This window comes from Coregonus lavaretus, assembly GCF_964263955.1.
Source record: "Coregonus lavaretus genome assembly, chromosome: 27".
Lineage (NCBI taxonomy): Eukaryota > Metazoa > Chordata > Actinopteri > Salmoniformes > Salmonidae > Coregonus > Coregonus lavaretus.
The window spans coordinates 24,090,893-24,104,628 of record NC_140014.1 but is presented as its reverse complement, the minus strand read 5'-3'; the positions used below and the strand labels follow the sequence as shown (position 1 = coordinate 24,104,628).

General features: G+C 44.3%; 1 protein-coding gene across 2 annotated transcripts; it reads left to right on the top strand.

The window, feature by feature from the left end:
• Window positions 1–449: 449 nt before the first annotated feature.
• Window positions 450–13,303, top strand: LOC311102394 (uncharacterized protein). 2 transcript variants are annotated; one of them, XM_084143723.1, is made up of 17 exons: window positions 450–533; window positions 3,465–3,642; window positions 3,945–4,075; window positions 4,193–4,239; window positions 4,355–6,848; window positions 8,612–8,678; window positions 8,776–8,977; window positions 9,062–9,120; window positions 9,224–9,354; window positions 9,539–9,569; window positions 9,714–9,878; window positions 9,961–10,028; window positions 11,650–11,693; window positions 11,801–11,961; window positions 12,566–12,672; window positions 12,787–12,907; window positions 13,018–13,303. In XM_084143723.1, the coding sequence occupies exons 2-17, from the start codon at window positions 3,466–3,468 to the stop codon at window positions 13,081–13,083; spliced, it is 4,071 nt and encodes a 1,356-aa protein (XP_083999849.1). In that variant the 5' UTR covers window positions 450–533; window position 3,465; the 3' UTR covers window positions 13,084–13,303. The 2 variants fall into 2 exon arrangements, with proteins under 2 accessions (XP_083999849.1, XP_083999848.1); XM_084143722.1 differs by having other exon boundaries at window positions 9,539–9,620.
• Window positions 13,304–13,736: the final 433 nt, after the last annotated feature.

Sequence of the window (13,736 nt, the reverse complement as noted above, 5' to 3'; positions counted from 1 at the left end):
TACTGTATAACCAAAGATTGTTGGTATCCATTACTGGGCGTTACAGGTTTGCCTATAGAAAACGTCACCATAGATTTTTAAACTAATAATTATCTTCCTCTCCCAGAGCAGAGGCTGCAAATATCATTTTCCATTACTGAACAGACAGTTAGCATAAATACTATTTTAGTAAAATGTACACCCTACTATAATAAAATGTAGACTCTTTTCATGCGGCGCGTCAAACGCGACCCAGAAATATTTGTTTTAATCGTCTTTGTCGCCCCCTACGGTCGCGACCAGCACTTCACTTTGATGCAAGTTCGCTGGTTCGCTGATTTGGTTCAAAGTCATGCAACGCTATTGGCTATTTCGTAAGCAGCTCCGCCCTATTTCATATTTTTCAGTCTATTTAATTGGTCCAAATCGAGGCGTTTAAATTCGAAATCTACTGGTCACTTGCTCATCTAGGGTATTTCGAAAAAGTAAACGGTGTGTGGAGGTCGTTGGCGTTAAGAGAAGTTATTTTATGTTTATCTGACTTCTTAATTGAGGTATGTAACTATCTGGCATTATTGGGAAAATGAGCTAGCTTTGACATGCACGCTGCTTTTAAATTGTTTATCTGACGTGGTCTATCTCGCAACATTTCTTCATCGATGTGATGCATTATTTCTTAAGTTGTAGCCTGACGCTACACTACTAGTAGTTGACTAACTACATACAGTAACGTTAACTAACTGACTTTAGTTCCCTCCCAGGTCTGAGTCCTACTTAATAAGGTCAATAACATAATTCAAAACTGGTAATTGTTACGCTGAACTGCCTAACTAGATAGCTAATGGTGTTTTGCTAGTTAACGTTAGCTATCTAGCTAGCTATCAACGTCTAACCCGCACTGGCAGAAGCTGACAACGTCCGCTACTAACGACGTAACGTTAACCAACGGTAGCCAGCTACTAGTTTGCACATTGGAAAACGTGCTGATGAATAGCTAACGTTAAGTATGTAACGTGTTGTGAGCAGGCTTTATTTGAGTTGTAAGTTAGCTAACAAGCCAGGCGATTTCTTTACACAAATGGTCATTTTTCACAATCAGACATTCCTGCACTTCAACAAGAGCAAAACTAGCTAATGGCATTGTTCCAAACCTTGCTGAAGGACCAACCGGCCAATCCACAAGAATGCTGCAATCACGTTAACGTTAGTTTAGTAGGCTATGCACCAAGGAAAATTAATTTTAGCCAAACTGAAGGATTCCAAATGGGCTTTGCAAATTTGGTGTGGTCTTTGGCAGGCGGATCCATCCAGTGTGTAGGGAAAAGTGACAAGCCCTGGAACGGCAGGCCAAATAATGGTGTGAGGACATAACGTTAGTGGGTAAATTGCTTGAATACCGTCACCAACTAAACACCCCTCCATTCTTGGCATGCCATCAAGTGTTGTCATGTCTACAATTTAGAATCTGGTCATATGAATTCAGCCAATACCTCAGATATTAATTGAAATGTTAGTAAACAAAGACCGAAAACTCTTTTGGTGGCCTGATGAATATTTATTTCTCCCCACTGGTAGCCACATGACCCTTTCAACTTTTCTCTCAAAGTTAATTGCACATGAAGACTTCTATGGGTTGGTGACGTTTACACACATCCATTGTCAACAAGGATCCAACACTATACAGTGTATTTTACCCCCCCCCTCTCCCCAATTTCGATCTTGTCTCATCGCTGCAACTCTCCAACGGGCTCCGAAACATGACCCGCCTAACCATGCTTCTTAACACCCGCCCACTTAACCCGGAAGCCAGTCGCACCAATGTGTCGGAAGAAACACTGTTCAACTGGCGACCGAGGTCAGCCTGCAGGCGCCTGGCCCGCCACAAGGAGTCGCTAGAGCGCGATGAGCCAAGTAAAGCCCCAGGCCAAACCCTCCCCTAACCGGACGACGCTGGGCCAATTGTGCGCCGACCTATGGGATTCCCGGTCATGGCCGGTTGTGATACCACCCGTTCGATCGGGTTCAGGTCCTGGCTCTGGCTGGGGCTACTCAAGGACATTAAGAGACTTGTCCCGAAGCCACTCCTGCATTGTCTTGGCTGTGTGCTTAGGGTTGTTGTCCTGTTGGAAGGTGAACCTTGGCCCCAGTCTGAGGTCCTGAGCGCTCTGGCGCAGGTTTTCATCAAGGATCTCTCTGTACTTTGCTCCGTTCATCTTTCCCTCATCCTGACAAGTCTTCCAGTCCCTGCTGCTGAAAAACATCCCCACAGCATGATGCTGCCACCACCATGCTTCACCGTAGGGATGGTGCCAGGTTTCCTCCAGAAGTGACACTAGCCATTCAGGCCAAAGAGTTCAATCTTGGTTTCATCAGACCAGAGAATATTGTTTCTCATGGTCTGAGAGTCATTTAGATGCCTGTTGGCAAACTCCAAGTGGGCTGTCGTGCCTTTTACTGAGGAGTGGCTTCCATCTGGCCACTCTACCATCTCCACAGAAGAACTCTGGAGCTCTGTCAGTGACCATCAGGTTCTTGGGCACTTCCCTGACCAAGGCCCTTCTCCCACGATTGCTCAGTTTTGCCGGGCAGCCAGATCTAGGAAGAGTCTTGGTGGTTCTAAACTTCTTCAATTTTAAGAATAATGGGGGCCACTGTGTTCTTGGACCTTCAATGCTGCATAATTTTGATGATACCCTTCCCCAAAACTGTGCCTCTCTCTGAGCTCTACGGACAATTACTTTGACCTCATGGCTTGGTTTTTGCTCTGACATGCACTGTCAACTGTGGGACCTTTTTTATATAGACAAGCGTGTGCCTTTCCAAATCATGTCCAAGCAATGGAGTCCACTAGTGGTAAATTCAAATCAAGTTGTAGAAACATCAATATAAACAGGATGCACCTGAGCTCAATTTTGAGTCTCATAGCAAAGGGTCTGAATACTTATGTAAATAAGGTATTTCAGTTTTATTTGTAATTAGCACATTTCTAAACCTGTTTTTGCTTTGTCATGATGTTTTGTGTAGATGTGGGGGGGGGGGCAATTTTAATCCATTTTAGAATAAATAATAATATGCCATTTAGCAGACGCTTTTATCCAAAGCGACTTACAGTCATGCGTGCATACATTTTTACGCATGGGTGGTCCCGGGGATTGAACCCACTACCTTGGCGTTACAAGCGCCGTGCTCTACCAGCTGAGCTACAGAGGACCACAGAATAAGGCTGTAACGTAACAAAATGTGGAAAAAAGGAGGGGGTCTGAATACTTTCCCAATGCGCTGTAGCTAGATACAACACCCTCAATGTTGTATCTGTATCTAGAGCTCATCAGTTGGATTGAATGGTCTTCTGTCTGGACTGCAAGAAGTGTGACTTCTGTCTGTCTTATGTGCTTAACTCACTCTTATCAGTGTGCCCAGATGTCTATTATATGAGGACAACTTTTGCTTCAGCTCCCTCACTTCTGTGTGCCTTTCTTTTATAGGATGAGTTCTACTGCTGTGAACGATGAGAATCATGAGGTCTGCCCTGGAAGAAAGCAGAGCAATTCAGATACTATTTGTGACATATTTTCCTTGGATCAGCCGACTGGGAGGCCCTCCATCCTTCGCCAGTCTCAGGCAGAGAACCTGTCAAACAAAACTATAGCAAAGGGAGGGAAGGTACAGTGTATATGTTATCAAGAAGCCTAGTCTTGGAGTTGTTTCAAATGTTCCAGAATAATTCCTTCTAAAATAATATTGTAATTATGAGGATCTATGCTTGACTGTTTGAATAGTCTAGTAAAAAGCATGAGCTGACACACCCGAAAATGTTTTGCGAGGTGTTGACTCACAGAGTAAACTGTATAAAAAGAACCAGGTTAGGTTTACCTGTTGGGCGCATAGTGTGCAACTTTCTTTATTTGACTGTTTTGAATAGAGCATTTGTTTTCAGATGATACCCTTTTGGTTTTTGCTTTCAGGTTTGTTTTCAGACTCCAAGAAGAGACCCTCTCACTAAGAGAATAGTATCACCAACAAAGTCCCTTAAGATGGAAAGCCTGGATGACTGTAGTAAAGCCCTGGAGTCTTCGCAGTTTACAACACCTGAAGAGTAAGTATATGCTTTAAATAAAAATCTGTAGCTTTGTCACATCGGCAGAATGCTGCTTCATAATCTGGTGTCAAATTGAGAGAATGTAGGTTAATCTATCCTCTTGTATTTTTACAGGGTGTTGCCTCAGGAAATCAATGAGCCTGTTGATGTGCCAAAATCAGGTAAAGCATTTGATTGATTGGCTAAAGGTTCAAGATTCATTACCCGAAACTGCTTTGTCACCATTAACTACTTCAACCATAATGTTTACTTGATTTTCAACTTATTTTACTACAGACTTCACAAATGTGTCACCCTATCCTGATGATGATATGCCAATTCAGAGTAAAGGAGGTTATCAGCTGGATTTTGACAACCTTGATGCCATCAATCCCTTCCAAGGGTCCACTAAAATGGTCCTCTCTCCAGCAAGGCCCAGTGAGCTAGTTGAAAACCCCAAGGCTGAAGAACAGTGTGAACGTAATGTCATTGAAGCAGTTTCTCCTGAGAAGTTGGAGGAGTCTGACAATAATGAAACGGCAATGGATGAGACCCTTCCGTTCATGCCATCAGTGGAAAATGATCTTGCTGACATCTCAGCCGATATGTGCTCAAACGATAGCAGTGTGATTACCATGACGAAGGACCCAGCCGTTGAGTTATCCAACGCTGGTGAGGAAGAGACTGTACAATCATCAGTTAACCTTGACCCAGATCAAGCTTTGGCCATCTTTACTACAGTCGCGGAAGCTGTGGCTATCTCTACAGCCGAGAAGACTCCTCTGCCGCCAAAAGGTGCTTACGAATTAGATTTTGCCAACCTTGATTCAGTCGACCCTTTCCAAACGGGAGGCTCCAAAATGCAGAATTCCCCGGTGCTAGGAAGAAAGCAGTCATGTGATAACCCTCCTCAAAAGGTGGAGGTTGAAGAGTCTGCAGTAAAGGAAATGGAACCAGCAGCCACGCTTGAGGGGGTTCAGCCAGTCCTAGAGGCACCTGTCCAGCCAGAGATTAAACCTATTGCATCATTGTCGCCTGCGCCGAAGGAGACTAGCAAGCCAGCTGAAGACGCTGTGGCCATCACCTCTACAGCCGAGGAGACTCCTCTGCCGCCAAAAGGTACTTACGAATTAGATTTTGCCAACCTTGATTCAGTCAACCCTTTCCAAACGGGAGGCTCCAAAATGCAGAATTCCCCGGTGCTAGGAAGAAAGTGGCCATGCGATAACCCTCCTCAAAAGGTGGAAGTTGACGAGCCTGCAGTAAAGGAAATGGAACCAGCAGCCACGCTTGAGGAGGTTCAGCCAGTCCTAGAGGCACCTGTCCAGCCAGAGATGAAACCTATTGCAGCATTGTCGCCTGCGCCGAAGGAGACTAGCAAGCCAGCTGAAGACGCTGTGGCCATCACCTCTACAGCCGAGGAGACTCCTCTGCCGCCAAAAGGTACTTACGAATTAGATTTTGCCAACCTTGATTCAGTCAACCCTTTCCAAACGGGAGGCTCCAAAATGCAGAATTCCCCGGTGCTAGGAAGAAAGTGGCCATGCGATAACCCTCCTCAAAAGGTGGAAGTTGACGAGCCTGCAGTAAAGGAAATGGAACCAGCAGCCACGCTTGAGGAGGTTCAGCCAGTCCTAGAGGCACCTGTCCAGCCAGAGATGAAACCTATTGCATCATTGTCGCCTGCGCCGAAGGAGACTAGCAAGCCAGCTGAAGTTGCTGTGGCCATCACCTCTACAGCCGAGGAGACTCCTCTGCCGCCAAAAGGTACTTACGAATTAGATTTTGCCAACCTTGATTCAGTCAACCCTTTCCAAACGGGAGGCTCCAAAATGCAGAATTCCCCGGTGCTAGGAAGAAAGTGGCCATGTGATAACCCTCCTCAAAAGGTGGAAGTTGACGAGCCTGCAGTAAAGGAAATGGAACCAGCAGCCACGCTTGAGGGGGTTCAGCCAGTCCTAGAGGCACCTGTCCAGCCAGAGATGAAACCTATTGCATCATTGTCGCCTGCGCCGAAGGAGACTAGCAAGCCAGCTGAAGATGCTGTGGCCATCACCTCTACAGCCGAGGAGACTCCTTTGCCGCCAAAAGGTACTTACGAATTAGATTTTGCCAACCTTGATTCAGTCAACCCTTTCCAAACGGGAGGCTCCAAAATGCAGAATTCCCCGGTGCTAGGAAGAAAGCGGCCATGCGATAACCCTCCTCAAAAGGTGGAAGTTGACGAGCCTGCAGTAAAGGAAATGGAACCAGCAGCCACGCTTGAGGGGGTTCAGCCAGTCCTAGAGGCACCTGTCCAGCCAGAGATGAAACCTATTGCACCATTGTTGCCTGCTCCCAAGGAGACTAACAAGCCAGCTGAAGATGCCATACCACAGCCCAGTGCAGCCCCTTCCAAGGATGGCCCGGTGAAACTTGAGTTCAATTTTGATGATGGCGGTGAGGTCAAGCGTAAGCCTCCTCCCAAAAAGTTTGGCAAAAGGCCTGGTGTGAAGCCGAGAGAGAAAAAGGCTATACCTACAGAAAAAAAAGAACCCGCTCCATCCATGGAATCTCCAGTGAAGCCATTGGCCAATACTGATTCTGAAATTCCTCTTCCCAAGGCCGGGTACGACTTTGACAAGTTTGACCCAAACTTCAATCCATTTGGTACAAACGCAAAAATGACTGACTCTACAGTCTGTACGGTGAAATCCAGTCCAGATGCCAAGGCACCAACCTCAGTCAGAGTGGCTGTCTCCCCTGAGAAAGTGGCAGAGCCTGTTCAGCAAGAAACTGCACCATCACCATGGTAAGTTCATGTTCATTTTGCTGCACCTTTAATATTATCCCAAAATATTAAAAAAATTAAAGGAAGTTTTGCTTGATATGTAAAGCACAATCAGTTTGGTTGTGAGAGCATGGCGATATAACCTCAATGTACAGTGGGGAGAACAAGTATTTGATACACTGCCGATTTTGCAGGTTTTCCTACTTACAAAGCATGTAGAGGTCTGCAATTTTTATCATAGGTACACTTCAACTGTGAGAGACGGAATCTAAAACAAAAATCCAGAAAACACTTTGTATGATTTTTAAGTAATTAATTTGCATTTTATTGCATGACATAAGTATTTGATACATCAGAAAAGCAGAACTTAATATTTGGTACAGAAACCTTTGTTTGCAATTACAGAGATCATACGTTTCCTGTAGGTCTTGACCAGGTTTGCACACACTGCAGCAGGGATTTTGGCCCACTCCTCCATACAGACCTTCTCCAGATCCTTCAGGTTTCGGGGCTGTCGCTGGGCAATACGGACTTTCAGCTCCCTCCAAAGATTTTCTATTGGGTTCAGGTCTGGAGACTGGCTAGGCCACTCCAGGACCTTGAGATGCTTCTTACGGAGCCACTCCTTAGTTGCCCTGGCTGTGTGTTTCGGGTCGTTGTCATGCTGGAAGACCCAGCCACGACCCATCTTCAATGCTCCTACTGACGGAAGGAGGTTGTTGGCCAAGATCTCACGATGCATGGCCCCATCCATCCTCCCCTCAATACGGTGCCGTCGTCCTGTCCCCTTTGCAGAAAAGCATCCCCAAAGAATGATGTTTCCACCTCCATGCTTCACGGTTGGGATGGTGTTCTTGGGGTTGTACTCATCCTTCTTCTTCCTCCAAACACGGCAAGTGGAGTTTAGACCAAAAAGCTCTATTTTTGTCTCATCAGACCACATGACCTTCTCCCATTCCTCCTCTGGATCATCCAGATCGTCATTGGCAAACTTCAGACGGGCCTGGACATACGCTGGCTTGAGCAGGGGGACCTTGCGTGCGCTGCAGGATTTTAATCCATGACGGCGTAGTGTGTTACTAATGGTTTTCTTTGAGACTATGAACCCAGCTCTCTTCAGGTCATTGACCAGGTCCTGCTGTGTAGTTCTGGGCTGATCCCTCACCTTCCTCATGATCATTGATGCCCCACGAGGTGAGATCTTGCATGGAGCCCCAGACCGAGGGTGATTGACCGTCATCTTGAACTTCTTCCATTTTCTAATAATTGCGCCAACAGTTGTTGCCTTCTCACCAAGTTGCTTGCCTATTGTCCTGTAGCCCATCCCAGCCTTGTGCAGGTCTACAATTTTATCCCTGATGTCCTTACACAGCTCTCTGGTGTTGGCCATTGTGGAGAGGTTTGAGTCTGTTTGAGTGTGTGGACAGGTGTCTTTTATACAGGTAACGAGTTCAAACAGGTGCAGTTAATACAGGTAATGAGTGGAGAACAGGAGGGCTTCTAACAGGTCTGTGAGAGCCGGAATTCTTACTGGTTGGTAGGTGATCAAATACTTATGTCATGCAATAAAATGCAAATTAATTACTTAAAAATCATACAATGTGATTTTCTGGATTTTTGTTTTAGATTCCGTCTCTCACAGTTGAAGTGTACCTATGATAAAAATGACAGACCTGTACATGCTTTGTAAGTAGGAAAACCTGCTAAATCGGCAGTGTATCAAATACTTGTTCTCCCCACTGTAGCTGCACCACGCCATTAACTTCTGTTGGTTCTATTTTCAGTGTTTCTATTGCTGGATATGAAATATCAAGGACTGAACCTGATCTTTCTGCCATAAGAGAAGGAATTGTAAGCCTTTTTGAAGTTGTTCAATTTTTTAAATATTGATTTAATTAATTGTAGTGCGACTACTTGGGTGACATTCTCTCTCTCTCTCCAATCGTAGGAGAACATTCCACAGACTCCAAAGCTTCAGATGGACTCTTGTGAAGTTCAGGATCCTTCCTCTGAAAAAGAGAAGGAACCTCCAACTAAACCTGACCCACCTTCGCTGAGCATTGCAGAACCCTTCGAACTCGGCCAATTTCAGCAGAACCCACAGAATGGCATGTCAGAATTTAATGAGACGTTTGTTCCTGGAACCACATGTAAGTCAAATAACTTGACAAATGCATGTTAGTTGCGGTAATGTCGACTTCACCTTCACAACTATTGTCCCCCTTTCCCTCCAGTCATGGCGAATGACTTTGACAGACAGATGGACTACCTGGAGCAGTTTGGGTCCAGCACTGTAAGTATATACTTTGTACTTTATAAATTGTGACTGTTAATACATACCTGGTTTATGTTTACATTTTAGGCTTCCTCTAATTACTTTGCCTTTTTATATTCAGTTTAAGGAGTCAGCACTGAGAAAACAATCACTGTACCTCAAATTTGATCCCCTCATGAGAGAGAGCCCCAAGAAGTCTGGAGTCCCTGCAGGACTCGACAACCTCCCACGACCTGCTCCCTTTGCTTCACGGTGCGTTACTCTCCTGGTCCTGATCACAGGCTTTTGTTTTACCATCTGACTGATGCTCTAGTTGTAAATAAATGTTTATTTGTCTTAATCTGTAGTTTGTCACTAAAATTAGTTTGAAACACAATGGTGAATATCAAGGTGTTTGCTCAAAGTCTGAGGGAGTTTTCTTTCAATGTGGTTTCAGTGCGGGGACCCAGAAGACTGGAGCCGAGGAGGTGAATGGACTGAAATCTGTCAACCTTAAACGTCTTGATGACCTACCACCCGTAAATTGCCTGTCGTCCTCAAAGATCCTATTATAATGTAGTAACGCTAAGTAATGTGAGAAACTGTTAAATGGATGTCTTCTCTCCCTTTAGGTTCAAGTTGTCGGTCCTATGACTCCTCTCGTGCAGAATTCCCCTATACTTGAGAATCTGGTCCCTACTTTCCCCCAACCAGCCAACACTGACGATAACATCATAGAGGTGCTGAAATACAGTCAGCAAGACATGAATGCTGCCATTGCCAAGATCCAGAAACAAGTAGGTGTTTGTTTTCCGCAAACGTTTCACTCATCCTTTTTCAATCCAATCATGATTAATTTAGAAGGGTTTCTTTTTATAGACAAAGGAGAATGCGGATGAATGGAAGTCTAAGCATGACAAGCTATCACAGGATAATCATGAGATGGGGTAAGCATTGAAGCTTAGTATTTGGTAACTGATTCTGATTTCAGACCTCAACCAATTGTACAGTGAGGGGAAAAAAGTATTTGATCCCCTGCTGATTTTGTACGTTTGCCCACTGACAAAGACATGATCAGTCTCTATAATTTTAATGGTAGGTTTATTTGAACAGTGAGACATAATAACAACAACACAAATCCAGAAAAACGCATGTCAAAAATGTTATAAATTCATTTGCATTTTAATGAGGGAAATTAGTATTTGACCCATCTGCCAACAAGGGTTTTGCCAAAGTCATGTTTTGCAATCAGGTCAGACATTTCTTGTAGTTGGCCACCAGGTTTGCACACATCTCAGGAGGGGTTTTGTCCCACTCCTCTTTGCAGATCTTCTCCAAGTCATTAAGGTTTTGAGGCTGACGTTTGGCAACTCTAACCTTCAGCTCCCTCCACAGATTTTCTATGGGTTTAAGGTCTGTAGACTGTCTAGGCCACTCCAGGACCTTAATGAGCTCTTCTTGAGCCACTCCTTTGTTGCCTTGGCCGTGTGCTTTGGGTCATTGTCATGCTGGAATACCCATCCACGACCCATTTTCAATGTCCTGGCTGAGGGATGGAGGTTCTCACCCAAGATTGGGCCCCGTCCATCGTCCCTTTTGATGCGGTGAAGTTGTCCTGTCCCCTTAGCAGAAAAACACCCCCAAAGCATAATGTTTCCACCTCCATGTTTGATGGTGTTCTTGGGTTCATAGGCAGCATTCCTCCTCCAAACACGGCGAGTTGATTTGATGCCAAAGAGCTCGATTTTGGTCTCATCTGACCACAACACTTTCACCCAGTTCTCCTCTGAATCATTCAGATGTTCATTGGCAAACTTCAGACGGGCCTGTATATGTGCTTTCTTGAGCAGGGGGACCTTGCGGGCGCTGCAGGATTTAGGTCCTTCACGGCGTAGTGTGTTACCAATTGTTTTCTTGGTGACTATGGTCCCAGCAGCCTTGAGATCATTGACAATATCCTCCCGTGTAGTTCTGGGCTTATTCCTCACCGTTCTCATGATCATTGCAACTCCACGAGGTAAGATCTTACATGGTGCCCCAGGCCGAGGGAGATTGACAGTTATTTTGTGTTTCTTCCATTTGCGAATAATCGCACCAACTGTTGTCACCTTCTCACCAAGCTGCTTGGTGATGGTCTTGTAGCCCATTCCAGCCTTGTGTAGGTCTACATTCTTGTCCTTGGAGAGCTCTTTGGTCTTGGCCATGGTGGCGAGTTTGGAATCTGATTGATTGCTTCTGTGGACAGGTGTCTTTTATACAGGTAACAAGCTGGGATTAGGAGCACTCTCAGCTCGTTACCTGTATAAAAGACACCTGGGAGCCAGAACTTTCTGATTGAGAGGGGGTGAAATACTTATTTCCCTCATTTAAAATGCAAATCAATTTATAACATTTAAGTTTTTCTGGATGTTTTTGTTGTTATTCTGTCTCTCACTGTTCAAATAAACCTACCATTAAAATTATAGACTGATCATTTCTTTGTCAGTGGGCAAATGTACAAAATCAGCAGGGGATCAAATACTTTTTTCCCTCATTGTAACTTTGTTTCACTGCTTTTTGTTTTTGCAGAAAAATCATGTCAGAATTTGAAGCCACAATCGCTCAGATATTGGGTATGTTATAATGCAATTTTGGGATGTTATCAGCTGAAAATAAATATTTTGGAATCTCATTTTAATGTAAAATGCATGACTTGATGTGATGTCATTGTCTCCTGCAGCTGATAAACAGAGGGAGAAGGAAATGGCCCAGGCTGAGATCACTAAAGTCCTGCAGGAGAAGGAGCAGGTATCACAGGACCTGAATGCCATGGAGCGATCCTTCTCGGATCTCTTCAAGAGACTGGACAAATACAAAGAGGTCATCGAGGGTTGCATGAAGGTCCGCATTAAAAAGCATGTTCTGCCCTATGTATTGGGCCCTGTGTTTTGCACAATCATGTGAAATGCCTGGGTTTCAAAGGGATACTGCATGAGTCTGGCAATTAAGGCGCATTTCTACTTGACTAGAGTCGGATGAACTCATGGATACTGTTTTATGTCTGCGTGCCATATGAAGGACGTTAGAGGTAGTTTACTGTACTTGTAGACTTCCAGTCATTGCGCTGACGCTAGTAACATTGGCTCGCAAAACTATCCAACTTGCTTCTACTGCACGCAGACCTAACAATGGTATCCACAACTTCATCTGACTCTAAGTAGAAAAATGGCTTAAATGCCAGAATCCCTTTATTTAAAGCTTTTTCATTAAACCGTCCCCCTTTTTTCCCCCTTATGTTTTGGTGTAATTCTTGTTTCTAGATAAGGATTAAAATATAGGATAAACTCTTGCCATTTCACATGATTGCGCAAAACACAGGACTCAGCTTTGGTGCAGGAAAGTAACATTGCTGTGAAGGATGTAATTGAATTGGTGTAGGTCCAATACTTTTCTTTGCCAACCTTATGAACTTTGGTTTTAAATGTGTGTGTGCGCCCCTATTAAGAATGAAGAGATGCTGAAGAAATGTGCTCAAGATTACCTGGCTAGGATCAAGAAGGAGGAGCAGCGCTACCAGACCCTGAAAGCCCATGCAGAGCAGAAAATCGGCTTGTAAGACTTGTCAAACTATACCTTTTTTTTGTGTGTGCAAAATACAGTTAGAGTTGTGGATTGTTGCTGGGCTTTGTATAGGTTCACTGGGCTGACTGTTACTCTTATTCTCAGGGCGAATGGAGAGATTGCAGAGGTTCGCTCCAAACTAAAGTCTGAGGTCGCTGCACTTCAGGCCCAGCTGCGCAGGGAGCAGCTAAAGGCCCAGTCACTGGAGAAGAGCCTTGACCAGAAAGTAAGTCCACCTCAATCTGAAGAAGTCCATGAGGCGGCCTTTATCAGTGTTTTTTATCACTTGTTCAGTAACGTTTATTTTGCTCTTATTGTTGATTTCTGTCCCCTCAGGTAAAAGAGACTGAAGAACTCACCAACCTTTGCGATGAACTAATAGCTAAAGTCCAAAAGGGCTGAGTTGAACCGTATGTCTATGTCCTTGTCTTTATTGTTGTCCTGTAGTTTAGATTTTTTACAAATCTAAATGTGAGTAGTGCTCTGTAAATATGTTTTGCTGCTCTTGATTGGAGATCAAGCAATGTAATAGTACTTCACTAGCTCTCATTTCTACTGATTCATGTTGGTTCGTTTTATCAATGTCTGTCTTTATTAATGTAATAAAATAGTTTCACTAATCAAGAACAGTTGTAGCGCCTTGCAAGTTTATTCGAAGTTCATTGTACCCCTGAAACAACTTTTCAGCCACAAGGAGGCGCTGTTTACCATTGTATTTTCTAGCACAGTTTGGAGGTGTTTTTGGTTTCATGCATGGATTGCAAGTTCCAATTGAGCATAGCTGTGACATTTGTACTTATTTCAGAAAAGTAGCTAGTAGTGTACTTCATAGACGTTTCTAGCAGTGCACTATGTGCTGTTAAAGAGTCAACCATTCAGTAGCTCCATTATCCCTCCTGTCTCTATAGCCAAATCTCATCCCGTTCTGCAATGCTTACAAGAAAACAAATGAGCTGCCCTGATACAATGTTCCCCTTCTTCCCTGGGCAATCACAGGGTCCTGTCATATCACTCCCAGAGCAGGACAATGCACTTCCTAAACGGTGAAAGAAAAT